Source organism: Panthera uncia (genome assembly GCF_023721935.1).
Source record: "Panthera uncia isolate 11264 chromosome E2 unlocalized genomic scaffold, Puncia_PCG_1.0 HiC_scaffold_19, whole genome shotgun sequence".
Lineage (NCBI taxonomy): Eukaryota > Metazoa > Chordata > Mammalia > Carnivora > Felidae > Panthera > Panthera uncia.
In genome coordinates, this window is record NW_026057588.1 from 8,616,521 (window position 1) to 8,644,489 (window position 27,969).

At 53.4% G+C, this 27,969-nt stretch overlaps 1 protein-coding gene across 2 annotated transcripts; it reads left to right on the forward strand.

Annotated features, from left to right (window-relative positions):
• The first annotated feature begins 615 nt into the window (after window positions 1-615).
• ODAD1 (outer dynein arm docking complex subunit 1) lies at window positions 616-27,594 on the forward strand. Of its 2 annotated transcripts, XM_049621536.1 has the most exons (15): window positions 616-1,562; window positions 2,204-2,704; window positions 3,880-3,979; window positions 4,149-4,338; window positions 14,437-14,559; window positions 14,907-15,020; window positions 18,478-18,545; window positions 21,064-21,251; window positions 21,357-21,491; window positions 22,194-22,276; window positions 22,397-22,565; window positions 24,359-24,528; window positions 24,641-24,744; window positions 25,064-25,142; window positions 25,233-27,594. In XM_049621536.1, the coding sequence occupies exons 2-15, from the start codon at window positions 2,635-2,637 to the stop codon at window positions 25,710-25,712; spliced, it is 2,073 nt and encodes a 690-aa protein (XP_049477493.1). In that variant the 5' UTR covers window positions 616-1,562; window positions 2,204-2,634; the 3' UTR covers window positions 25,713-27,594. The 2 variants fall into 2 exon arrangements, with proteins under 2 accessions (XP_049477493.1, XP_049477494.1); XM_049621537.1 differs by lacking the exon at window positions 616-1,562 and having other exon boundaries at window positions 1,615-2,704.
• The last annotated feature ends 375 nt before the right edge of the window (window positions 27,595-27,969 follow it).

Here is a 27,969-nt window from a genome sequence, read left to right on the forward strand (position 1 = left end):
TGGAAGGTTTGGGTGCTAGTGAAAAATTAGAATAAGGGACCAGATGTCTGGGGTCCTGATAAAGAATTGAGTTAGAGAACTGAAATTCTAGGTTCCTACAAGGGAAGGAAACTGGCCAATAGGGTGGCTGGGTATCTTGATGGGGAAGGAGAGTGGATGGTCATCTCGGCTCCCTGAAGGGGTGAGGGCTGGGCAATTCAGTGACTTAGGTGGGTACTCAGGAGACCCAGAAACTGGGGCACCAGTATGGCAGTCTATAGAGGCCAGTGGGCAGCATTCCAAACTGCTACACTCAACAGCTGTGAGTTAGGACAAGTTACTAATAACCTTTCTATGCCTGTTTATCTGTAAAATAGGGATAATAATAGTAAATACATCATAGGATATTTCTTAGACTGTCGGGCACATTGTTATACCAACCACTGGAACCCTGAATGGAGGTAGTGCTGGGGGACTCTAGTTCAAGGTCTCTAGGATTGGGGGGAAGGAGAAAATTCTTGGGTCCATTGGGCCCCAAAGGCTAAACAGTTGGGAATACAAAATGAGGGTTCCTGGCGGGTGGGAAATAAGTAGTCCCAAACTTGAGTCTTTGAGAAGGACACAGACTGGGGGCCAGGGTCACTGAGAAAAAAAAAATGAGGCTGGAGGGTCACGTGATCTTCATGGAGCACAGGCACAGGGAACCAGACTGGCCCCGGACAGAGTCTGGAAACCAGGGGCTAGGGAGATGGAAATGTGAGAGAGCAAGGTGGAAAACAGGAGGCTAGGACTCGAAATCAAGTTCCCGGAGTGCAATGAGCGCCAGACTTGGGGACCTTGGGAACGTGGAGGAGGTCCCTCGTGCTAGGACCCTGTGGAAGAGGGAGAACCAGGGAGCCCCGGGGCGGTAACGGGATCTCCCCGTCCTGGGCCTCCAAGGCTTCGAGCTGAGCTGAGCGCCCGCGGGCTGCTTCCTCCCACAGGAAACCGCAGGCTTCGGGCACACCCAGCCGGCAGGGAGCGGCGCCCACTACCCGCCCGCTCCGGGGAGGCCCACGTGGGCAGCAGCCTGCCGCGCGGGCGGCCCGCCTGCCGAGCGAAGGGGGCGTGGCCAGGAGGGGCGTGGCCGGAAAAGCGGGGGCGGCCCGAAGAGCCCGAGGCCCCGCCCACTCCCGCCACTCAGGGCGCGGACCCACAAGAAGTTTTTGGCGGCTTTGCTGCAGGCAGTTGGCCGCGCATGCGTAGTGAGTCACTGCAAGGACCTGCGTCAGTGGTGAACGTTCCTCCCTCTCTCCACTCCCGGCATCGGCACCGTCTTCCTGCTAATGACTCTTCAAACAACGTGGTCTTGACTTAAGACACGCATCTCTCGGGCCTCGTCCCGAAAGACCTGGGCCTAGCTCCAAAGCCTTCCAGACGTTTCCCTCCCAGTCCTGGCTCCATAGGGTCTTTCAGCTTCTGCCTCTCCCTTCCGAAAGCACAGCCCGCCGCTCACAGTCCCTCGCTCTCGGGAGGCGCCGGGTCCCTTAACGAGTACTTCTAGCCACGCCCCTCGCAAGTCCGTGAAACTACGGCCTCGGCAGGTACCGGTGCCCCTCCCATCGGCAGCCCCCCCATAGCCCCACCCCTCGCCCCTCCCCGCAGCCCCTCCCTCCGCAGGTAGCCGTGCTCCTCCCACAGGTTCCAACGCTCGCTGGCCCTGCCAGCCCCACCCCTTACAGGTCTCCCTGCCTTCTCAAGCCCTGTAGCCCCGCCCCTCAAGGCACGCCCAGTTTCTCTTCTCAACGGCCCTCTGCCCCGCCCCTCGCAGGGCTCACAGCTCCGCCCCTCGCAGGGCTCCCAGCCTCTCAGCCCTTCTGTTCACAGCCTGCTAGGTCTCCTGAGGTCTCCTGAGGTCTCCCGGCCGCCTCGGCCCCTCCTCTCCAACCTCCCCTCCCACGACCCCTCTTCCTCGGCGTTCCCTCCTCCCCAGCTCCCTACCCGGGCCCTTCCTCCTCAGCCTCCCCTCCCACGGCCCTACCTCCCCAACCTCCCCACCTATGGCCCCTCCTCCCCAGCTCCCTTTCCAGGCCCCTCCTCCCCAGCCTCCTCGCCCACAGCCCCTCCTCCCCAGCTCCCATCCCAGGCCCCTCCTCCCCAGCCTCCCCTCGCAAGGCCACTCCTAGAGGCCTCCGTCCCACCCCCGTCGCGGTCCTCAGGCCTCATTGGCCCTTTATCTCCCCAGTAACCAGGCCACAACAGTGAGCTTGGAGAACCAAGGACAGGTCAGGCACTCCAGCAGGTAGGGACAGGGCTCGCTCCCCACAGCCGGCCGGGGTTTCCTTCTCCTCCGTGTCTCCTTCCCCCAAACAGCCACGCCTCAGAGATACCGAGAGCCCAGGGGACCTGCCCCCGTGCCAGAGTCAGAGTGGAAACACAAGACAGAGAATATGAGAGGTGGGAGGTCGGGAGGGATGTGGGGAGAGGCCTGAGAGGTGCTCCCCTACAACTCATTGGAGGCATTGAGACTCAAAGAGAGGCCAGAGTTGGTTCCGGGGTCACCATCCAATTGCCTCGCGGTCCGTCCCCACCCTCTTTCCGGCGCCCTCCTGCTCTCTGTCTGAAGGGGTTCCTGTGTCACCCCCACAGGAGCCCCCCCCCCCACCTTTGGCCAAGATGTCTTTGGGACTCTCTGCAGGGAGCACCCGCTCCGAGGATGGAACCGAGGCCTTCCTGGAAGGAACGGGTAATTCAGACGCTCTTGGCTTGTTTTCCCACTCATTCCTCAGTTGTCCCAAGCTCTAGGTACTGTGCTGCGGGACACGGGGTAGGGGGTGGGGAGAAGCGGGGAGGCCTTCCAGGAGAGTCCTCTAGCGGGAAACACACATGCGTGGGAATGGAGGTGGAGCAGGGCAGATGGATAGGCCAAGCCTGGAGGGCTTCCTGCAGGAGGAGAAGTTTGTGTGGGGCTTGGAACTCCTCCCAGGAGTTACCGATGGGAGAAGGAAGGGATGAGCGTTTCAGCAGAGGGAACATGTGCCTAGAACAGGGTTTCTAAGCCTCCACACAGTTGACGCTTGGAGTCAGATCATTCTTTAGTCATGGCGGCTGTCCTGGGCATTGTAGGACATCCCTGACCTCTATCTGTTACATGCCAGGAGCAGCCTGTCCCACCCCGTCCCCACATCCTGACAATCAGCAGTGTCTCCAGACATTGCCAACTGTCCTTGCGCGCAGAATCACTGGTTGAGAACCACTGGGCCTTGGGAGGTGGGGAGCTAGCTGGTGGCCCAGACTGGAGAGGTGGTTAGGCTCAGGTCATATGGGGCCTTGAACCCCGGGCCCAGGACCTGCGGCTTTGTTCTCAGGCCCTGGAACTCCGTTCTGGGTGTAGAAAGACCTTCCGGAATTGTGAAGGGAGGCCCGGAGGCTGGGGAGGAGGCTGGGGTGATGGTCCCGGCAGGACAAGACGAGGCCTGAGCTTGGAGGATGGGCTGCGAGTGAGGAGGCCAGAGGACAGGACCGAGGACTGCTGGGCTACGGGGGCTGAAGGGGCGAGGGGGAACAAGACTGCGGTCCCCAGATCTTGGCCGCAAGTTCCAGATCCTCTGTGGCCGGCGCCTGAGGACCCTGAGGCCTTCCGGGAGCGCCCTCTAGTGGGGAGGCGGATGTGTGCCCAAACCGGGAGTAGACGTGGGTTTGGGGGAAAAATCCCCCCGAGGTCAGCTTGGGGTCCGGGAGTACCAAGGGGGTGAGGTAGGCGTGAGGGATACAGGAACTGGGGTGCAGGGCTAGAGGGGTGTTGGGGACTGGGTGGGCCTTTCGGCTGCAGTCTGTGGGAGCCGGAGTTCCCAGGTCCTGGAGAGGAAGGGGCTGGGGCTGGGATCTCTACTGAGCCCAGTTGGCGGGTCCTGCCCTCAGCGGATTGGGAGCTGAGCCGACTGCGACGGCAGTGCAAAGTGATGGAGGGAGAGAGGCGGGCTTACAGCAAGGAGGTCCACCAGCGCATCAACAAGCAACTGTGAGCCCCCTGCCTGGACCCGGAGCTTGGGGAGCGAGGGGGCTCTGAAAGGGGTTGGGGGCCCGCCTCCTGGGTCCCAGAGGGGAAGGGGCAGGCCCGGTGTCTGGCCGTTAGTGATTCTGAGACTCTGCCCCTTGCTGGCTTGCTCTCCACCTCCCGGCCTGGGCAGTGAGGAGATCCAGCGCCTGGAGGGGGTGCGGGATAAACTTCAGGTGCAGATCCGCGTGGCCCAGAGCCAGGTCAAGCGGCTGCGGGACAGCGAGAGGCTGGAGAACACTGGTCATCTGCTGAAGTGTCGGGTCCGGGTGCAGGCCGAGGTCAAGGAGCTACAGGAACAGACCAGAGCCCTGGACAAGCAGGTGGGTTCGGACGCCAGCCTCTGTGGATCGGAACTGCTCTGAGCCTTGGCTTCCTGGTCTGAAAATGGGCCCATTTGAAATCATGCCCGTGGCTGAGTTATATTCAGACTTCAATAGGAATGCAGGTGTTTTGTGCTTAGCACAGCCCCACACACCCCAAAACGGAGCTGGTGCGGTTAAAGGGGAAAGAAAGTCTCACCTCCTGACGTCAGCAAAACCTGCACTGGAGTCCTGGCCCTGCCGCGTCAGAGCTGTGTGACCACGGGCAGCTCTTCGACCTCTCTGGGCCCTAGTTTTTGTATCTGCAAAAAGGGGACGTTGGTAACCCAGCCGTGTCTACCTGGGTCTCTAATCCCACCTGCCCCAAGACCTTGACCTGGGACACAGCGTGACTTTTCTAGGGCAGGGTTCTTCCGGGTTTCTATGACCATCACTCCTGAGGCAGTTCACACGCCTGTGGATGTAAACACACACGTATTTGGGAAACAAAAGTTTTCACCAGGGAATAGTTTGTTTGTTTTTTTCCCCCCGGGCGGGATTCATTCTGCTATTTTCTGTTCTATTCTTCATTAAAAAGAAAAAGTTGCTTCCCTAGACCAAATGATTTCCTGCACACGATTGGATCACAAACAGGAGGTTGAAGGTTGCTTATCTTGGTGGTCTGTATTACTTTCCTATTTGTGCTGTAACGGATTACTACAGACTTGGTGGGTTAAAATAATGCAAATTAGTTTTCTTACAGTGCTGGAGGACAGAAGGCCAAAATGGGTCTCCCTGGGCTAAATTCAGGGTATCAGCGGGCAGCCTTTCTTCTGAAGAGACAGAGCGTGAGTAGGGGAGGGGCAGCGAGAGAGGGAGACACAGAATCCGAAGCGGGCTCCAGGCTCTGAGCTGTCACAACAGAGCCCGACGCAGGGCTTGAACTCATGAATCGGGAGATCGTGACCTGAGCCGAGACCGGACGCTTAACTGACTGAGCCACCCAGGCGCCCCCTCCCCCCCCCCAAAATAAAATCTTTAAAAAGAAAAAGAGTTTCAGGAGAACAGAAAAGAGAATAGGACAGAGATAATGTGTGGTAAGATGATATCTGAGAATTTTCCAGAGTCCCTGAAAGAACGAATCCACAGATTCAAGGACACCTTAGAGTCCAGAACAGGATGAATAAAAAATCCACTTATATTATAGAACATAGGGAAATTTGAGAATATAAAAGTAGCCATAAAATAAGGAGCCACAACAAAATGGATTGTTTAAAAGAAATACTGGGAGTCAGAAGATAGGTTATACCCTCACTGTTCTGGGAGGGAAAGCTGTCAACTAAGAATCTTATGCCCAATGAAAATGTCATCCGTGAACGAGAAAGAATAGACATTTTCTGGCAAAAAAAAAATATATATATATATATATAGATAGATAGATAGATAGATAGGCTTAGACATAGTTTTTCTCAAACTATCTGTGTTAATGGACTGACTTTTAAAACTTCCAATCTACTACCAACGGCTACTTGTATAAGGCTTTTGCCTTGACACTTGCACTCAGAATAGCCTCAAAACACGGTTTCTGATGCTTGCTTAAATTCTGTCTCTCATTTTCTGAGCCTGTCACATCGGAGACTGATGACAGACAGCCCTTGGACTTGCACTAGTTTATAGCGCTCAGCGGTCTGTGTAGAAATAAAAAAAAGTGGGGACACCTGGATGGCTCAGTTTGCAAAGCATCTGACTTCAGCTCAGGTCATGATCTTGCAATTCGTGAGTTCGAGCCCCACGTCGGGCTCTGAGCTGACGGCTCAGCCTGCTTCAGATTTCGTGTCTCTCTCTTTCTGTGCCCCCCCCCCTCAAAAGTAAATAAACATTAAAAAAAAAAAAAAGCTGATAAAATTCAGCATCCATCCATGCTAGAAACTCTTAGAAGGTGACAAGGAATAAAAGGAAATTTCCTGAGTTGGCAAAGGACAACTATAAAACATCTATAGAAAATATCATATTTGATAGCAAAACATGAAAAAAAATTATCTTTGAGATCAGTAACAATATAAGGATGTCACCTACCACCACTTCCATTTAATATTGTACTGGAGGTTCTATCTGGTGCAGTGGGGCCAAGAAAAAAAAAAACAACATTGGAGAGGAAAAAATGAAATTGTCATTGTTCATAGATGATGTATTTGTGTACAGAGAAGATCCAGAAGACTCTAACGCTAACTTTTTTTTGTAATTAACAAGGTATTCTAACAATGTGGCTGGATACAGAATTAATGTTCCAAGTTAATGATATTTCCCTGTATTAGCAGCAACTATGATAAAATAAAAGAAGAAAACACGCACTTATAATAAGCCACAGAAGTACCTGAGAAGAAATCTAACAAAAGTGTGCCAGACCTCTATGGAGTAAATTGTAAAATTTTATTGAGGGATATTAAAGAACAGCTTAATAAATATAGAGATCTATCCATGGATTGGAAGAGTTAGTGCCCTAAAATGCCAGGTCTCCAAAATAATTTATAGTTTCAATGTAATCCCAACCAGAGCACGGAAAGTCTTTTTTCAATGGACGAAATTGACAAGCAGATTCTAAGGTTTCTATGGCAGTCAATGGACAAGATGACATAGACTGACTTAAAAGAAGAAGAACAATGCGAAAGGATGTGCATTCTCACTTCTCAAGATCTAGTATAAAATTCTTGTAATTGATGCAGGGCTAATCAAATGGATCAATGGGACAGAGGAGAGAGCCCTGTAAGAGACCAATGCACATGTGGACATCTGATGCACAACTTCGGGACACGGGAAAAGAGGGCTTTGATAACGGTGCTGTGAAAACTGGATGTTCATACTGTAAGATGAAAGAGAGACCCTTATCTCTCCTCCAACCCCCATAGCTAATTCCAGACGGATCAGATCTAACCGTGTGAAGGTAGGGAAGGATTTCTTAAATTAGTTATAGAAATCTCTACTTCTAAAGAAAAAGACTGTTACTTCCGGTGACTTTAAAGCTAATAACTTTTGTTGAAAGAAACATAGAGTGTGCAAAGAAGGTCGTGGAATGGAAAGTTATTTGCAACGCATGTAGCTGACAAAGGACTATTATCAAGAACATATAAAGAACAACTACAAATCATTGAAGAGTCAGCCCAATAAAAAAAAAATAGCCAAAGGATTTGGGCTGACATATCACAAAACAAGAGATTCAGATGTCCCAATAAATGTAGGAATGACTCACCACTCATTAGTAATCAGAGAAAGGCAAATGGAAATCGCAATGAGGTTCCATTAATCACTCACCAAATTTTCCAAACTCAGTGTCCGAAAATACCAAGTGTTGGGGAGTAAAGGAGCGGGTGGGGACATACATTGTCACACGTATTCTGAAAAGTCTTTCCCCCCATTATCTATTACCTTTAAAGATAGACCTACCCTGGGTTTCAGGGTCACACCCACTCGGCATGATCACCGGAAGCAGTCTCTCTGCTTCTTCTCACGACGGCATCAAACACATCTGCCTTGAGCATCCAGGGGCTGCTTCTCAGCACCTCCAGCTGGGTGATCCCACGCAAGCAGGTGGGTGATGCCCACCTTGGCAGAGGGAGGCATCACACCCAGGAGGAGTCATCTCTGTAACAGCTCATGAAGACAAAGCCTAAGTCTAAACCCCCCACTCAGTGATAAGAAAAACCCCACAGAGAAGCCAGACGTCTGCTCAGTCCTGGTCATGTAGGCTCTTGGGATCTATGAGCCCACTCGAAGTCCTTTTAGTCCAATGTAGTTCACCAATCAGGTCGTTTTTATAATAAACACCGTTGCCTGGGGACAGAGCTGGCATTCCATAGTTACCTTAACCCGGTATGTTTCCATGAAAACAGTGTCAGAAGAAGGTAAGCCAAACTCACCTTCTAAGGGAAAACAGGTTTAGACCTATTGTTAACTCTTCTTCCCACCCAGCAAGTGCGCTTCTGAGCATGTGCCCTGGAACCAGGATTCATGTAGAGATGTTGAAAGAAGCATGATCACGTATCGGCCAGCTCCAAACTGGAAATAACCCAAAGGTCCATCAGTATGTGAGTGAATAAATAAATTGTGGAATAGTCACATAATGAAATAGTATACAGCAACGAAAAATGAGTGAATCACAATTACAGCCACAAGGGTGAGTCTAACACACATTTGCAGGAAGCAAGACAAAAAACATACAGAGAGTGGGGCGCCTGGGTGGTTCCGTTGGCTAAGCCACCAACTCTTAGTTTCAGCTCAGGTCATGATCTCCCGGTTCATGGGATTGAGCCCCGCACTGTCAGTTCAGAGCCTGCTTGGGATTCTCTCTCTCCCTCTCTCACTTCCCCTCCCCCACTCGCACTCTCTCTTTCAAAATAAATACACTTAAAACAGAGGAAAAAAAAAACCCATACAGGTAGCATGATTTCATTCACATAAAATTCAAAATCAGGCCAAATGCAACTTTTGTTTTAGGGGTACGTACATGGGTGATAAAACCATAAAGTAAAAACATGCATTTCACTTAAGGAAGTATGGTAAACAGAAGAGTGATCCCTGTAAGATGTCCACCTCCTAATCCTGGGAACCTGTGAGTATCTTACTTTACATGGCAGAAGAGACTGCGGATGTGATTGAGGATTTTGAGTTGGGGAGATTACCCTAGATTAAACCGGAATTCTCCCCCGGAGCTTCCAGAAGGAATTCAGCCTGGCTGACACCTTGATTTTCTGAAACCAGTGAAATTGATTTCGGACTTCTGACCTTCAGAACTGTAAGAAAAAAGGTCGTGGTGTTTTAAGCCAGTCCATGTGTGGTACTTTATTCCAGCAGTAATAGGAACTGACAGAGGGAGGGCAGTGGCACGTCTGAGAGGAAGGGGGGAGTGATGAGGGGGGGAGGATCTGCATTGCTGTCAGCATTCTGGTTCTCGACCTGGCAGGTGGTTCAAGGATGTTCAGTTAAAAATACATATAATGAGTTGTACGTACATCATCTATGCCCTTTTCTGTGCACAGTGACTTTTTAAAAGTTTATTTATTTTTGAGACAGAGACAGAGACAGAGAGAGGCAGAGAGAGAGATAGGGAGAGAGAGAGAATCCCAAGCAGGCTCCACACTGTCCGCTCAGAGCCCAATGTAGGGCTTGAATTCATGAACCGTGAAATCATGACCTGAGCCAAAACCAAGAGTTGGATGCTTAACCAACTAACCCACCCAAGCGGCCCCATAGTGACATTTTTTTAAAGAAAACAAACAAAAAAAGATGTTAGCCATCGTAGACCTAAATGTAAAATCTAAAATTATAGAACTTTTAGGGGCACCTGGGTGGCTTAGTCAGTTAAGCATCCGACTTCAGCTCAGGTCATGATCTCATGGTTCGTGGGTTCGAGCCCCGCATCAGGCTCTGTGCTGACAGCTCAGAGCCTGGAGCCTGCTTCGGATTCTGTGTCTCCTTCTCTCTGCCCCTCCCCTGCTCACACTCTGTGGGTGTGTGTGTGTCTCTCTCTCAAAAATAAACATTAAAAATTTTTTTGAAACTATAAAACTTTTAGAAGGAAACAGGAGAAGAGCTTTGTGAGCTTGGCTTAGGCAAAGATTTCTTTCTTTCTTTTTCTTTCTTTCTTTCTTTCTTTCTTTCTTTCTTTCTCCTTTTTTTTTTTTTTTTTAAGCTTAGGCAAAGATTTCTTAGCTACATCACCAAAAGCATGATCCATAAAAGGACATATTGACAAACCGGACTCCATAAAATTTGAAAACTTCCCTTCAAAAGTTATTGTTAAGACAAGCTAACCCCTACAAGGGGAGAGAATATTTGTCACGTGTGCAGCTGATAAAGAACTTGTATCTACACTTTATCAAGAACTCTCAATAAGAAAACAGCGGATCCAATCAGGAAAAACTGGCGAAAGACTCGAACAGACACGTCACCAGAAAACATATAAGATGGCAAGAAGCACGTGGAAGAGGCTCAGTGGTGTTAGTCATTAAAGGAATGCAAATTAAAGTCACGAGAAACTTCTACACGCCATTTTAGAATGGCTAGAATTAAAAAGACTATACCAAGTGTTGATGAGGGTGTGGAGGAACTGGAACTCTCACAGCCTGCTGGGCGGAATGTAAATGGCACCACCACTTTGGAAACCACTCTGGCAGTTCCTAAAAAACTAAATGTACCCTAACCATACGAATCAGACATTCTGCCTCCTAGGCATTTACCCAAGAGAAAACGAGGCATATGTTCGTTGGTACAAAGACTTGTACGCAAGTCTTCGTAACAGCTTTATCTGTAAAATTCAAGATGGAAACCACCCAAATGTCCACCAGAAGGTGAATGGATAAGGAAATTGTGGTACATCCATACAATGGAAAGCTACTCACCAATAAAAAGGAATGGGCTATTGATATACCCAACAAGGTGGATGAATTTCAGAATAACTGCTCGGAATGAAAGAAGCCAGACCCCTCCCCCTCACAAAGAGTATACACTATGAGAGTCCATTGATTGACTGATTTTTCAGTAATTTCTATACCCAACGTGGGGCTCGAACTTACAACGATCAAGTGTCTACCGACTGGGCCAGCCAGGCACCCCTATGATTTCCTTTACAAAACTCCTTAGTGACAGAAAACACATGGGTGACTGCCAGGGGGAGGGGACCGTAGGAAGCAAGTGCACAGAAGAATGACAAAGGGACACAAGGAAACTTTTGGGGGAGATATGTTCACTAATCTTGATTATGCCAGTCTTATCAAATTGTATACTTTAAATAGTGTAGTTTTTATGTTATTTATACTTCGATAAAGCTGTCAGAAAAGTTTCCTACCTCACACCGTATAAAAACGTAAGTTCTGGGGCACTTGGGCGGCTCAGTCGGTTGAGCATCTGACTCTTGATTTCCGCTCAGGTCATGATCCCAGGGTTGTGGGATCAAGCCTTGCATCAGACTCCATGCTGAGCATGGAACCTGCTTGAGACTTTCTCTCTCTCTCCCTCTCCCTCTCCCTCTCCCTCTCCCTCTCCCTCTCCCTCTCTCCTTCTGCCCATCTCCCCCACTCACGCTCTCTCTCTAAAATAAAACACACATAAATTCTAGTGTTATTAGAGACCCAAATGTGAAAAGCAAAATTTGAAGAGCGTGTTTTCTAATCTTGGGAGGAATTTCTGAAGCGAGTGGGTCCTAAACTTTCCTTGTGCCCAGAACCCTTAATTTCTGAGTAATATTTTTAGAACCTCTAACCTCCAACAGTCAGCGGTGTACCATGAAACCAGCAGGTAGGGAGGCAAAACGCCCTGATTTATAGCCTTGGCCGATGTTCCTAACAAATACAGGTATCCCCTGCTGTTTGAAAATTGCGCGTTATACCGCTTTGCTTTTTCAGAAGACCTGTGTTAGTACCTGTTTTCACTAAGCGAAAGACGACTGAGGAGGACTTGAACTTTTACCAAAAAAAAAAAAAAAAGGCAAAAAAGAAAAAATAGCATTCAGCATTTGTGCCCCCCCAAGCTCCTTCCTGGGGACCACACGCAGCATGCCAGAGGTGTGAACTCGGTCTGTCGGCGTCTATGTTTTATCTCGGTTTATTTTGTGCATCTGTTAGCAAGGTGTGTCCTAAGGGATCAGAAAAGCCTAATCAGGGCTCCTGAGTTCGAGCTCTGTGCTCGGGCTCTGTGCTGACAGCTCGGAGCCTGGAGCCTGCTTTGGATTCTGTGTCTCCCTCTCTCTCTGCCCCCTCCCACTCACGGTCTCTCTCTCTCAAAAATAAACATTCAAAACATTTTTAAACAAACCAGTGTTTTCATCCTAACAACCTAGAGACCATTTGAGAATACACAAGTAGAAAACAAAGTTGTATTTCATTCTTTTTTTTAAATGTTTATGCACTTTTTGAGAGACAGAGCATGAGTGGGGGGAGGGACACAGAGAGAGGGAGACACGGAATCCGAAGCAGGCTCCAGGCTCTGAGCTGACAGCAGAGAGAGCCTGACTCAGGGCTCGAACCCTCAAACTGTGAGATCCTGACCTGAGCCGAAGTCGGATGCTTAACCGACTGAGCCACCCAGGTGTCCCCTGTGTTTCATTCTTAAAAACCACAATTACTTACCTGTGGGATGTTTGTGCCTTTGGGTCTTGGAGTCAGATTGGACTCACCACTCTTGCTCTGTGCTGACTTCTGTGCAGTACTTGGCTTTCTTTTCTTTTCTTTTCCTTTCCTTTCCTTTCCTTTCCTTTCCTTTCCTTTCCTTTCCTTTCCTTCCTTTCCCTTCCTTCCTTCCTTCCTTCCTTCCTTCCTTCCTTCCTTCCTTTTTTCTTTCTTTCATTGAAAATTTGGGATAATTATAGATGCACAGCAATTAGAAGAAATAAGAAATAGAGGTTCGTTGTACACTTTGGCTAGTTTTCCCCACTGGTAACATTTCTGGATATTTGATTTATTTAAAAATGTTTATTCATTTATTTTTGTGCACGAGAGGGGCAGGGACAGAGAGAGAGAGAGAGAGAGAGAATCCCAAGCAGGCTCTGAGCTTTTGGTAGCCCCCCGACGTGGGGCTTGATCTCCTGAACCACGAGACCACCACCTGAATCGAAATGAAGAGTTGACCGCTTAACCAGCTGAGCCACCCAGGAACTGCCCCCCGCCCCCGCCCCCGTGGATGTTTGAAACTCAGTTTCACAAAGACATGACTCATCAAAAGGAACACAGCACCGTCTTATGTTGAACCTGTCAACTACCTTGAGCTTGTAGTTCATGCGGTGTCTGACCAATGTCAGTGTGCCTCCCTCAAAACTGAAAATATCAGGGCGCCTGGGTGGCTCAGTTGGTTGGGCGTCTGACTTTGGCTCCGGTCATGATCTCACAGTTTGTGGGTTCGAGCCCCACGTCGGGCTCCGTGCTGACGGTGCGGAGCCTGGAGCCTGCTTCGGAGTCTGTGCCTCCCTCTCTCTCTGTCCCTTCCCTGCTCGCACTCTGTCTCTTAAAAATGAATAAAAACGTAAAAATTTTTTTTTTTTAATTAAAAAAAAACCCTGAAAATATCCCCATGGTTGCTTGCCCCTTTGAACTTGTTGCAGTGCTCGGGGGTGCCTGGGTGCATGGGTTCGTTTTCTAGGGGACGCGATAACAAAGAACCACAAACTTTGGGTGGTTTAAATGACAGGAATTTATTGTCCCATGTTTTGTAGGTTGGGGGCCCAAGATGGAAGTGTTGGAGGGTGGCGTTTTCCCTCTTGCACCTTCTAGGTCCAAATTTCCCCTTTGCATAACGACACCAGTCATACTGGATCGGGGCCCACCCTCATGACCTCATCTTGACTTGATTATCTCTGTAAAGAGCCTGTCTCCAAATCGGGTCACGTTCTGAGGTCCCGGGGATTAGCACTTAAACATAGGAATTTGGGGGGGGGGGGGCGGGACACCATCTAACCCATAAGGGTACACGAATTAGGAAACGCAGCCTTAAAGCAATTCCATTTATTCGTTTGATCTGCACGTTTTAGTGAGAACCTACTGTGTTAGGCACACGCCCAAAAAGACAGCATTCTGCCCTCAGGGAGCTTCCCATTTTATCGGGGAGACGGCGTGCCCCAAATGAGTAAAGATGAATATGGAAAATGAGGACAGGTTGGCAAAGGTTTCACACACAGCTACGCCCAGGGGAATCTCACGGCATCAGGGCTCATTCTCGTCATTGTCTCAGTCTCTTGTCTCCACTTTGTCTACTGGCCTCATCCTCCCAGGACCCTCAGTGTGCTGGGGACTTGGACAGCGGAAGTTCTAGAGCCCCGTCCGTATACCGCATGCATGTCCCCCCCCCCCCCGCCCCAAATACCAGGAAGGGATTCGGGCCGGTTCCGCTTGGCTCACGTGTCCATCCCTAGGACGGTCACATGGACTGTAGGAACCTGGGTCATGTGGCTGGTAGGGCGGCTCGTTGTGTTTGGAACCACACGGAAAGGGGGCCCGCCAGCAGAAGAAGGATAGAACAGATGGCTGGGGCCAGAAGGATGGCAGAGGGCGGCCACACGGCCACTCACCTCTCTTGGTGCCTCAGTCACTCCCACATTCAGCCATCAGACAGTTACTGCCATCCTCTCTCCTCCAGATCCAGGAGTGGGAGACCCGGATCTTTAACCACAGTAAGGATATCAAGGCCCCGGGACTCGTCCTGGATCAGAAGGTCAAGATCCGGCGAAGGATCAAGATCCTGGAAGACCAGTTGGACAGGGTGAGGGCCAGCCTCTTGGCTCTCTCCAGACCTGAGCTCTGGGGGTTGGGGGGGTGGGGAAACTGAGCATGGGGTCAAGTTCCAGAAATGGTGGACCAGATGCCCGGAGCGGGGCAGGCCTGAAATGCTGGGCTCCCTGAGAAGGATCAGGGGGCATCCTGAGGGATGGAGTGTCCCCAAGGAAAGGAGACTGATGCCTGGGTCCTTAGGGGAGCTGGGCAATGCTCTCAGGGTCCCCAAATAGGGAATGGGCCCCCGCACGTGACAAGCGCCCAGCCTTGGCCGAGTGTGGAAGAGGGAGGCAGGCGGGGCCTCAGACAGACTTTTGTACCCACCCCACCCCCCAGGTCACCTGTCGCTTTGACATCCAGCTGGTGCGGAATGCGGCCCTGCGGGAAGAGCTGGATCTCCTGCGCATTGAGAGGAACCGCTATCTGAACATAGACCATAAGCTGCAGAAGGTCAGTGGCCTCGAAGGGCCAAGGAGCCCTTGGCCCAGCTGGGGTAGGGAGAGGATTCGACTCCAGCACTCCGGCCTCAAGTACGGAATCCACTGGAGCCATAGGTTGACTTCAGTCCAGAGGAATGGGGACCTCGAAACTGTTCCAGGACGCCTCTCGCAAAGAAAGCAGCCTCATTTCGAATTGCAGAAGCCAGGGATGTCATTTTGAATATTATCAGCCGGGGCAGTCCATGAGCGAGCAAGACCATTTCCGTTCTACGGGTATTTCTGTAATCTTCGATGGCCCTCGAGGAACCTTCTCTTTCTCCTCCACCTTTCCCTTCCCTGAAAAAATAGTGCAAAGAACTCTAGCCTTCCCCAAGATTGATAATTTGCCATATTCACACACACACACACATGTTCTAATTATTATTATTTTTTTTTTACTGAAAATAATCACAATTGCTGGACTTGGGAGAGCGCAGGGCAGACATTATGCCCCTAAGAACTTCCATGTGAATTTCCCGAGAATGAGACCATTTTCTTACCAAAACACAGGGCAGTTTTCCAAGTCAGGGACTTCAAAGTTATTACAATCCTAAACAGTCCCTATTTAAAGTTCTCTGATGGTCCCAGTGATGCTCTTTGCAGCCGATTTGATTTTCCGGCTCTAGGCTCCAAGCCAGGGCCCCACGTCGCATTTGGTTGTCCTGGCTCTGTTCATCTAGAACCATCCCTGGGCCCTTCTTTGTCTTCATGACTTTCACATTTTGGAGCCAAGTCTCCTCCGTGTGGGTTTGTCCGATCTTTCTTCACGATGAGATGCACCTTGCGCATTTTTGGCGGAACACCAGAGAAGTGATGCTGTGTCCTTGGTATGCATTGGGTAGGAGGCACGTCGGTCCCTTAACTAGCGATGTCGACGTTGATCCCTTGGTTAACCAGATTTCTCCCACGGACGTTTCCCTTTGTGATGAGTAAGTAGAGATTCTTGGAGACTAAGGAAATATCTTGGTCCCCGGCACATTTTTCACTCGGTTGTTTTGGCATCCATGAATGATTCTTGCCGGCATGATTATTACTGTCACAACGGCTGCCGAACGGTGACCCTTTTCTCGACCTCCGTCATCTCTCCTGCATTTATTAGTTAGCATTTTACTCAAGGAAGGGCCTCGCATTCTCCGCTGTATATTTTGTGGGTTATCAGCAAGCTTTCGAGTATTCTTACAACATCGTTCATTAGGATGTTCAAATTGTCCCGGGTTTGGCTAGTGGGAGACCTTAAGCTGGCCTCTGTGTCCTTTTGATGGGCCCCATCGTTTTTCTTTGTTGTTTGTTTTAACATTTCCTTCTGGCACAGGAAGATAGTCCAGGTAATTTGCAGTTGTTCCGCCCCACCCTGGAGTTAGCCGCTACGCTACTCCCGGGAGTCCTGGTTCCTTCTGGAAAGGAGGAGGTGTTGAGAAATGATGAGACAGCCACTGCCAGAGGGGCCTCAGTGACCCCGGGGCAATATTGCTTTGAGGCCCTTTTTCTGGAGAGAACTAGGGAACACACGCATATACTTTGTTGTTGTTCTTTAATTAAAACAATTTTTTTCTAAGAGAGAGAGGGAGAGAGCGCACTGAAGAGGGGGAGGGGCAGAGAGAGGGGGACGGAGGACCCGAAGCAGGCTCTGCAAGGAAAGCACAGAGCCCAGTGTGGGGCTTGAACTCACAGACCGTGAGATTATGACCTGAGCTGAAGGCAGATACTTAACCGACTGAGCCACCCAGGTGCCCCTTTTAAATTTTTTGAAAATGTGTATTTATTTATTTAAAAATTTTTTTTTAATGTTTATTTTTGAGAGAGAGGGAGCACAGAGCCCAACGTGGGGCTCAAACCCATGAACTGTGAGATCATGACCTGAGCCCAAGTCGGATGCTTAACCGACTGAGCCACCCAGGCACCCCGATGTTGATTTTTGAGAGAGAGAGAGTACAAGGGGGGGAGGGGCAGAGAGAGAAAGAGACAACAGAATCTGAAGCAGGCTCCAGGCTCTGAGCTGTCAGCACAGAGCCCGACTCCTTTGTTTTGCCCTCTGAGGGTCCAGGGATCTGTCTCTCTATCCGGAATTATTGTATTCAGAAGGCACTTGAATTAATTCCTGGTTTTGGTGGGGGTTCTGTGTGCTTATGTTCTTTGTTTAAAGTGCTGGGTTCGGGACGCCTGGGGGCTCAATAGACTGAGCATCTGACTCTTGATTTTGGCTCAGGTCATGATGTCCCGGTTTGTGGGACTGAACCCCACATCGGGCTCTGTGCTGAGCCTGCTTAAGATGCTCTCTCTCTCTGCTCCTTCCGCGTTTGGGCTCCAAGCTGTCGGCATGGAGCCCGACGCGGGTCCGGAACCCACGAACCGTGAGTTCATGAGCTGAGCCCAAGTCCGACGCTTAACAGACTCGGCCCCCCAGGCGCTCCCCCAAAACCTGTTTAAAGTATAGTTCGGTTCATTTGCTTCTGTTTTGTATTCTGTTTTACTTCTCCCCCTTCCTCCTGTCACTGTTGATTCGATATTCTTTTTTTTTTTTTTTTAATTTTTTTTTTCAACGTTTTTTTATTTATTTTTGGGACAGAGAGAGACAGAGCACGAACCGGGGAGGGGCAGAGAGAGAGGGAGACACAGAATCGGAAACAGGCTCCAGGCTCCGAGCCATCAGCCCAGAGCCTGACGCGGGGCTCGAACTCACGGACCTCGAGATCGTGACCTGAGCCGAAGCCGGACGCTTAACCGACTGCGCCACCCAGGCGCCCCAATTGATTCGATATTCTTGATGAACATAGAAACCATTAACAGAGGTTCCCAAACCAAAAGTCTTCCAAAAGATACCCCAGAGAAACATCGTTTCTAATTGCATTCAAATAATACGCATTATATCCGTGGGTAAATATATATATATATATTATAATTATTAATATATAATTAATATAGAATATAGATTATAGATTATATATATTATATTATATAATAATATAATATAGATTATATATATTATATAATATAATAATATAATATATATTATTATATTATATTATATATATTATATATATTATATATATTTTATATTATATATATATATATTTCCTCCTTCTCTCTCCTGAAAGGACCCTTTGTACCCATAATAACCGCCAAGACATTTCTTTGCAACTAGAAAATGGATGGGTGTGGTCACAGGAAATTCACGCACATTTCTGAACTCAACTTGGGTGGGTGTTCTTAGGAACGTTCTGGGGTGAGGGTTTCACGGCGAGAAGCCCTCTGAGCCAGCAGGCCAGCCCCGCGGCCACCAACGAGGAAGGTGCACGCATCTGGGAGGCGCACGAGTCCCGCTTCTTATTGCGGGGTGGGGTGTTGGGGGGGGCGCGCCGGGCCTAAAAGAAGGCCCTACAGTGAGGAGGCCGTAAGAAAGACATCGGTTCTGTCTTGTCCTCTGGCAGGAAATCAGCGCCCTGCGACGCACGGTCAGCGCCCTAATGGTCTCTTCTGCGGCCGCCTACACCGTCAGGTAGGACCCGGCTTTGGCTCCCGCCTGGGGGCCGCGCTCATGCAGCACGCGCTTTGCGGTAGGCTGTGGCAGGCGGGTCGGAACTCCAGAAATAGACTGTCGCAACCTTTTTTTTTTTTTTTTTTTTTTTTTTTTTTTTTTTAATAAGGTGCCCCCTTTCTCTCCTTCCAGTGATTTCCCAGTCCCTCGGGGCGAGGTCCCACTCAGGGGTATGGAGGAACCTCTTTGGCCCCAGTCTGTGAACGGCATTGTAGCACACGGGCTGTGGGGAGAGTGAGCCCAGACGCTGCTTGCCCTGGCGCGGGTGGCCCCGGGGACAGCCACCTGGGAAGCGTCGCGGCATGAGAGTAATTAGATCATTAGATTGTTATGCTGAAAGGTAGGAGATCCTCTCAGGCCCCCTTCAGAATGAGTCACGTTGTGTGGAGTCCCGAAGTCCCCGCCTTTGTACATATTGGCCTCTGTCTGGGGGCTCCCGTGCTGGCTCCTGCCCCAGCCCGGCTTCTTTCTGAGCTTGGACCCCTTCTCTTGCTCCGAATGGTTTCCTACCTTCTTTATTTTATTTTATTTTATTTTATTTTATTTTTTACACTCTATTCTGTTTTGTTTTATTTATACAGGGGTGCCCGGGTAGCTCCGTCAGTTATGAGTCCGATTTCGGCTCAGGTCATGATCTTACCATTTGTGGGTTCGAGCCCGGCCTCAGGCTCTGTGCCGACAGCTCAGAGCCTGGAGCCTGCTTCGGATTCTGTGTCTCCCTCTCTCTCTCTGCCTCTCCCCTGCTCATGCTCTCTCTCCCTCAAAAATAAATAAACATTAAAAAAATTTTTTTAAATGTTATTTATATATTTGGAGAGAGAGAGAGTGAGAGACAGAGCATGAGCAGGGGAGGAGCAGAGAGAGAGCAAAGCAGGTTCCAGGCTTTGAGTTGTCAGCACAGAGCCCAAGGTGGGGCTCGATCTTGTAAACCGTGAGATCAAGACCTGAACCGAAACCAAGAGTCGGACGCTTGACCGACTGAGTCACCCGGGCGCCCAGTTTCCTGCCTTCTCTTCAGGTAGGAATATTGTTTGACCCTCATGACGTCTGCTTACTCATGGCACATGATTCCTCAGGACATCAATTATAGCCCAGATCGACCTTAATGGTTGCTGAGATTTCTTCCTTGCTTGGGGCCTCCGATGACACTCCTCCGGCAGATGGCCGAGGGCAGGCTTGCTGGGTGCCAGGACAGGGTGGTCTCGTCGTATTGACGCTTCCCGTCAGACCTGCCAGTGGGTCCACCGCTTCCTTGCTGGATGACCCAGGGCCGGTCACATCTGCTCTCTGAGCCTGCTTCCCCCCCCCCCGCGGTGACAGGACCCGTCATAATGGCGGCTACCTCACGGGGATGCTGTTGTAGAAAGGTCGGGAAGTCGGGATCCCTCTTCCCCGCCCCTCAGTTGGCATGGAACCCAAGGCACGGAAAGCGCCACGAGTCCCAATCCCCGAGAAGGGCTGCCACCAGCACCTGGAGATGGAGGTGTCACTGGGGGCTGGTGGCAGGGTGGGGTGAGGCCTCCCACCGAGGAGGGCTGACTTGAGAAGGCCTTGAAGGAATTTGAAAAGAACAAGAAGCTGGTGAGGGCGCCTGCGTGGCTCGCTCGGTTTAGCATCAGACTCTTGACTTCGGCTCAGGTCGCGATCTCACGGTTGATGAGTTCGAGCCCTGCATCCGGCTCTGTCGGCACAGAGCCTGCTTAGGATTCTCTCTCTCTGCTCCTCCCTCACTTGTGCACAGGAGCTCGCTCTCTCAAAATAGATAAATAAACTAAAAAAAAAAAAGAAAAAGAAATAGAAGCTGGTGCTGGGGCTGGGGCTGGAGGCAACCAAAGTTGGCACAGGCGGGAAGGTGGGAAGGAGAATGGCCGGAGGGCAGGGACCTGCGGAGATGGGCCTGCTGTTCTCCCAACATAATGACCGGGTGATCTTTGACCCTGTGACGTGTGGGGCACTAGGAATTTCCGCTGCACTATGTGTAAAAGCTGAAAAGCTCAGTGACCGAGGCTTCCAGAGCGTCCCCGATATCCTGACACGCGGCTGATGTCATCTGTGTGTCCAACATGAGGCCCCGAATGGTCCGGGACGCTATTTCCAATCACACGACCCCCGGACTCGGCCGACTGCCTTAACGCCTGGGGTCTAACCCTCCCGGGGCGGGAGCAGAATCTCTAATTGTGGCCTCCTGTCCCACGGCTCACACAATAATGCACAGCCCCCCCCCCCCCCCAGGACCCCGTGTGTGCTCCGCAGCACGGCCCCCTCGTGGGCGAGGCCATCAGTCCCTTATGTGGCCCCGTCCCCGCCCTGGTTCCACCCCCGTCACCTGACTCCCTTGCAGGATCCTAGAAAGTGTTCTGCCTTTTTGTGACCTGGGGGGTGGGGGGGGGACTGCCACCTGATTCTGCCCCATCCCTGGGACCCCCGGCCGCCCCGTCCCCCCTCCCCCCCGGGCGCCCCCCCCCCCCCCCCCCCCCAGGGAGGAGGCAAAGACCAAGCTGGGCCTGCTGCGGGAGAGGGCGGATAAGGAGGTGGCCCAGAACGACACGGAGCTGCAGACCCTGCAGCGGCACATAGCGCACCTGGACCAGTTCCACCACTTCCTCAAGCTCAAGAACGACGAGCGGCAGCTGGACCCCGCCGTCGTGGAGAAGCGCGAGAAGCGGGGTGAGACCCGGGCCGCCGGCCGGGGTGGGGGGGGGGAGGGAGGAGGCGGACGGGGCTCAGGGGCTCCCGGCCCCTCCGCCGACCCCACCGCCCCAACTCCCGCAGCCCGGGAGGTGGCCGAAGGCCTCCGGAAGACGTCCCAGGAGAAGCTGGTGCTGCACTGCGAAGACGCCATGAACAAACTGTCCCAGCTGACTGGGGAGAGCGACCCGGACGTGCTGGTGGAGAGGTACCTGGAGAGTGAGTACGGGGCCGCGGCGGCGGGCGGGCATCCAGGCGCGGGATGGGCTCGGTCACCCGCATCGGGGGCCTCCGCTTGGGCCCCGGGGGCTTCTGCACCTGCGATGCGGACGCGAGGCGTCAGGGACGCGCCACTCGCCCGGCTCCGTGCGCCCCCGTCTCTCTCCCTCCCCGGTCTCTTCCTTCTGCGCTGGTCCCCCTGGGGCCCCGGAACGCTCAGTACCCTCGGGGTGTCTTTATTTCCGTTTGGTGTTTGTTTCTGGGCGTGTCTGTGTCCCCGTCCCCGCCGCCCCCCCCTTCGAGGGCCTGCCGGCCACTCTCCAGATCTGCCCTCGACCTCTGGGAGTCTCCCTCCGGTGCTTGTTGCTGTAGTCCCCCGGGGCCTGGGCTCTCTCTCTCTCTCTCTCTCTCTCTCTCTCTCTCCCCCTCTCTCCCCCCACCCCTGCTGCTTTCTCTGCCTCACTTCTCTCTTGCTCTGCGTTTCTCGGTATCTCTGGGTCTCTCTCTGGACTTGGCCGCCGTCTCTCTCACTCCGACTTGCTCTGCCTGCCTCTGTGCCCCTCCGTCTCTGCCTCCCTTGGCCTCTGCGTGTTTGTCTCTGCGTGGTCGTCCTCCCCGTCCCTTCCCCTGTCCCGCGGGTCCCTCCGCCTCCTGGATCCGCCTCTCCCGCCCCCTGGATCCGCCTCTCCCGCCTCTCGCCAGGGGAGGGGCGCAACTTCGCGGAGTTCACCTTCATCAACGAGCAGAACTCGGAACTGGAGCGCCTGCGGGAGGAGATCAAGGAGGTGAGGGAGGCCCCCCTGCCCCACTCCCTTCTCCCCTCCCCTCCGCCTCCTCCGCGCGCGCGCGACGCCCCCCCCCCCCCTCACCCCCGCTACCTCCGGCCGCGCGCTCCCGCCCCGCAGTTGCAGGAGACCTTGGCGAGCACCCGCCAGAGCGAGGATAAACTTCGCGAGCAACGAGACCAGCGGCGAAGGGCCCTGCAGCAGCGAACCGACGAGGTGCGCGCGGAGGCCGACCAGGTGGAGGCCCGCTTCCAGGACCTTCGGGGGCAGCTGGAGAAGCTCAAGGCCGGTGAGCGCCGGCCCCAGCTCCTTCACCTGGGAGGACGCGATGCGTGGCCGGCCCCGGGCTGGCCGCCTGGAGATGGGCCCGTCTGCCCACCCGGTGCCCCCCATCCACTCATCCATCCTGCCATCCTTCCGGGGTGCGGGGCCCAAGAGTCAGGCTGCCCCCGGTTTGAAGCCAGCGCCGTCATTTGGGTGCGGTTTCCTGGGCCTGAGCCCCTCTGGCAACTGGAATGGGCGGCCGCGCGTGGATTCCTGGGTTGTCACGAGAATTGGATGGGGTGACCGTCGGGAAGGGACAGAAGGTGGCCCTGGTGCCTCTGAGCAAGCAGGGGGGCCACCTGTGGTCACAGTAGGGGATCGGTTGCCGGCAGATCCTTCTTTGCTCTGTGGTGACCATGACTGCTGCCCTGTGCTAGGTGAGGAGGCAGGGGTGGGGTGGAGGGGGGGCAGGGGTGGAGAGGAGACCAGCCTGGGCGCTGGGTGTTCCGCAGCCTTCAGAGGGGCTAGGGTGAAGGACGGACCCTCAGACGGGGTGGGACCCTCGACCCGCTTGGAATGCGAGGACGGTAATGTGCGAGGCCCGGCTGATGACCAAAAGGCGGGGTCCCTTGTTAAAAAAAAAATGGTGCAGGGGCCTACAGCCGGCTGACACCTGCTCTGTGAAGGGGGTGGGGGTGGGGGTGGGCGGTGACCCATGGCTTCCTGGGAGCAGAAATGCTGGAGGCTGAGTTTGAGGGGTGAGTGTTTAACTGCAGAGCTGGGAGGGGTAGGTGCTCCCAGCACGTGGGGCTGAGGCCTGGAGGTGCTCCCAGGAATGTCGGCTCATTGTGTGGAGAGGGGATGTGAGGGTGTGGGTGGGAGGTGCAGGGTGGTGGATCCTGAAGAGATGCCAGGCTGGGGTACTGGGGAGCCATGGTAGGGCTGTGAGCAGGAGAGGCCATGGATGGGGAGGTTAGGAGAGGAGGAGGGAGAGAGGAGGGAAGGGAGCCCAGAAGTAGCAGACGGATGGGTAATGGAGGGGGGTGGTGAAGCACACGGGGTCTGGCCTGGCGGGGGTAAGACCCCTCTATGAGACAGGGAATGTGGGAGAAAGAGTGGGTTTGGAGATGCCCCTGAAATTCAGAGTGAGCAGCGCGGGGGGACGTTCAGGGAGGGACCCCCGGGACCACGGGGACAAGGGGTAGAGACGCAGTGAGGTGAGGTGTGCCATGCGAGATTTGCGTCAAGGTCACGGGTGCCGCCTGATGTCACTAACAATAACCAGTCACAGCCAAACAATAGCTAGATGCAAGCGGGCCACGTGGGGGCCAACCATGACAGATGAGCACGGGTCGCGACAGTGGCCAGCGGGCCCGCCAGGGGCAGTGGTTAACGCAATCGGGGCGGGGGGGGGGGGGCAATATTTAAAAAACACAGGAAACAGCCTCAGTGGTGGATCTCCCAGGGGAGCATGCCCCCAGGGGAGCACCCGTGTGAGTACCTCTCTGGGGGAGCTCCTGAGGTGAGGGGGGTCACTGGGCAGGCTGGGAGTTGGGTGCTCCTGAGCTGCGTGAAGAAGTCTTTCAGCAGGTGGTGACTTTGTCCGCTTTCCCCTTGACCCCCCTCACTTTTTGAACCCCTGTGGTTCCTCGGGAGCCGGGTGGCCAGGCCCACAGTGTTGCTCTCGTGCCCTCTGAGCAAGTGGCTTTCCATCCCGGAGCCTGGCTTGGCATCTCCGTCGCTCCGGAGCAGCGGAGACCGGAGGGCAGGGAGAGGCAGGGCGTCGCATCCGTGACGGCCCGTCCCCTCCGACCTCAGGCATCCAGCAGCTCTTCACCAGGGCCCAGTGTGACAACACCATCATCAAGGACCTCCTGGGGGTCAAGACCCACATGAGAGACCGGGACATCGGCCTTTTCCTGGGCCTCATCGAGAAGCGGCTGGTTGATCTCTTGACGGTGCAGGCCTTCGTAGATGTCCGGGTGGAGGTGTGGGGGGTACTGTGTGGGCGGGTGGGCCGGGGTGGGGGTGACAGGGAGCCAGAAGCTTGGAGGCCAGGGCCTTGGGGGTGAGCCGACCACTGGCTTATCCACCCTCCAGACCCCCACCCCCTCCAGCTTGGCTAACGCTGCCCTCCTGGTTCTGGGCCAGAGCCCTGAGGATCTTCCAAAGAAGCTGGCCCCGCCGCAGCTCCCTGACAATCCGTGAGGCGTCCGGGCGGGAAGGAGGGGCAGGAGGAGGAGATTCCGTGGGGGCAGAGGCGACAGTGGGATGGAGGCTTTTGGGGGGGCTCCAGGATCCGGGAGGGCGGGTGCGGCTCTGGGGCGGAGTAGAAGGTGGGAGTGACCGCCTCGAGAGGGAGTAGGGGGCTGCTAAGGATGGAGCTGGCCCCAGGGAGACCAGAAAGGGCCAAGGGCGCTCGGGCTGGCCGGAGCAAGGCCTCTGGGTAGCGCAACGGGGAGCCCTTGGCCTCCTGTGGGGCTGAGTGTCCTCCCTGCCTCCCGCCCCCACCCCCCACTTTAGGGACGACCTCCCAGGCTTCGAGGCCAAAGACGACTATCCCATGAGCAAGGAAGAGCTGCGCAGCCAAGTGACACAGATGGTGAGGACGGGAGGCAGGTCCTCCCTCCCGGGGCAGGTCCTCAGCCCCCTGGTGGGGCCCTCATTCGCCCCCTCCCCTCCCCCCACACAGCTCGAGGCGCAGGAGCAGCAAGAGAAGGAATTAGCCGAGGCCTTGAGGAAGGTCAACAGCAACCTGAGCGTCCCCAGCCTCCCCAGCATCCAGAGGGTCAGCTCGGGCTCACCCCTGACGACCGCCAAGAGCCCCAGCGGGGTCCCCGGGTCCATCCTGAGCCAGAGGACTAGTGGCGTCCTGGCATCCAGTGGAGACCGCACCACGAGCACCAACGTCGGCCGCGTCGCCTTGGGAGACCCCGGCTCCAGCGCGGGCCGCGTGACCTTCGGTTCCGCCAGCGCCGTGGGGGCGCCCGTGTCTAGCCGGGGCTCGACTGGGGGCCGCGTGACCTTCAGAACGCCCAGCTCTAGTAGCTACCTGGGCTCCACCGGATACTTGAGGTCCAGCGGAGGCCAGGACAGCCCCGTGGGTGCGGAGAGCAGGGGCACCGAGTCAGAGTCAAGTGCAGGCCTCGGGACCAGCACCAGCAAAGACTAGCGGCCTGCACCCACCCCCCCTTGCCCTTGGCTCCCTGCAGGCCCTTCTCTGCCTTGAGATTTCCCCGCGACCCTCCTGGTTCCAGGCCCTCTGTGAGTCTTTGCTCCGCATCTGTCTGCCCCTGCCCTTCCCGTCGTCCCTGTGCCCATCCCCTGGTTGTCGTCTCCTCAGCGATGTCTCCTGGTCCCTTTCTCTCTTTCCAGACCCCGCCCCCCCCCCCATTTCCCTTCCCGTCTCCCCATTTCCTGTCGTCTTGGCTTCCCATTCAGTGTGTGTTTCTGTCTCCTGTCCACATCTCTGCCCCCATCACTGCTGGTCCCCCGCCTCCCCCGTCCTGTGTCTGCTTCCCCGCTTGTAATTCCCTCTCCTGTCTCTACCTGCCGGGCTCTCCTTGTGCCTCATGACCCCGTCTCTGCAGCTCCTCGTTCCTCGCCCTCCCCCCAGAGCCCCCAGGACTGCCCCCCCCCCCAGGACTGGGCAGCAGGGGAAGACTTGGAGGAAAGATGTCAGCATGAGCTGCGACCCTAGAAAATAAAGGTCAGAGCCTGTTACCCCAGCCCAGTTACAGGTGTATATGTGGGCGACCAGGCTGGACACATGGCAGTTCCCTTTACCTCTGGCCCAGGGGGAAATGTATGACCTTTGTCCCTACTCCCTGCAATTCATTCATTCTTATTTATTTATTTATTTATTTAATCTATCTGTCTATTTATTTTTGAGACCTCCACATTTCAGGCTCTACTGAGAACTGGGATGTATCAGTCAGGATGGGCTGGGTTATGCCGCAGTAACAAACACCCCCCCCCCCCCCCCCCCAGGATCTCAGTGGCCTGATACTGCAAAGGCTTATTACTTGCTGGTGTTCCTGGTCTTTTGTGGGTCCCCTAAGGGCTCTCCTCTGCGTCACCTTTGTGACCCAGGCCGGCGGCACAGCATCCGCCTGGAGCATTGCTAATTCTTTGGCCCTGGGAAACAGAACGTGGTGAGGCTGACAAAGTTCTTACAGCTTCTGTCTGGATATGATCCGTGTCACTGGACTTGCATTTATTGACCCAAGCAGGTCATATCATGATGTGTGACTTCAAAAAAATTTTTTTTCTTAATGTTTGTTAAGTTTTGAGAGACAGGGTTAGAGACAGAGAGGGAGAGAGAGAGAGCACGAGTGGGTGAGGGTTAGAGAGAGAGGGAGACACAGAATCGGAAGCAGGCTCCAGGCCCTGAGCTGTCAGCACAGAGCCCGATGTGGGGCTCAAACCCACGAGCTGTGAGATCGTGACCTGAGCCGAAGTTGGACGCTTAACCGACGGAGCCACCCAGGCGCCCCCGATGATGTGGAACTTCAAAGAAGGGTGGGAAATGCAATCTGTCCATGTGTCTGGAAGGAGAGAGAGAAAGAAGAATATTTGTGGACAGCCCTAATGCCTGCCGCATGGCCCCAGAGATCGAGCAGACTGTCTCCCTTCCTGCTGGGGTTGGGGAGGTGGTTTGGGAAGGAGAGGGTTAGAACACCACGGGTCACTCTTTCTGGCCGTCGAGTCCTGCTGAATGCCCTGTCTAAATTTAATCTAAATCCAGACTGAAGATTAAAATTGGCATAGTTTCTCATTTGTTCAGATAACCCAGTCTTCCCCTCCCAACATCCTGCCCTATAACCTGGTGAGGCCTACCCGTCGGTAAATATTTAACAACTCGGGGCACTGGGGGCTCAGTTGGTTGAGTGCCCAACTCTCGGATTTCGGCTCAGGTCATGATCTCATGGTTCGTGGGTCCGAGCCCCGCGATGGGCTCTGCATTGACGGTGAGGCTCCTGCTTGGGATTCTCTCTCTCCCTCTCTCTGCCCCTCTCTGCCCTCAAAATAAATAAACTTAGAACAAAGTGGAAGTTGCCTTCAAATTTTGACAGCAAAAAAGTAAGTAAGTAAATAAATAAATAAATGCTAATACCGGAGACCCCATTTTTTCTCCTTTGCTTGATCACAGAGGTTTTCAGGAGCTTTTTGCTGCAAAGACTTATCTGGGACCTGGGTCTTGAGCTGGAAAAGAAGGTGTGGTTTCCCACTTTTTTTTTTTTATGTGGAAGCTCTAAATGCCTTGGGCGGGGAGTTGGGGAGCAACGTTGGGGCACATCGGAGTTTGGCCTTGGCTTCAGTAATTGTCCAAAATGTGCCAGTTGGGGCACCTGGTTGGCTCAGTTTAATGGAGCATGCAGGGTTGTAGGTTCGAGCCCCATATTGGGTGTAGCGATCACTTAAAAATC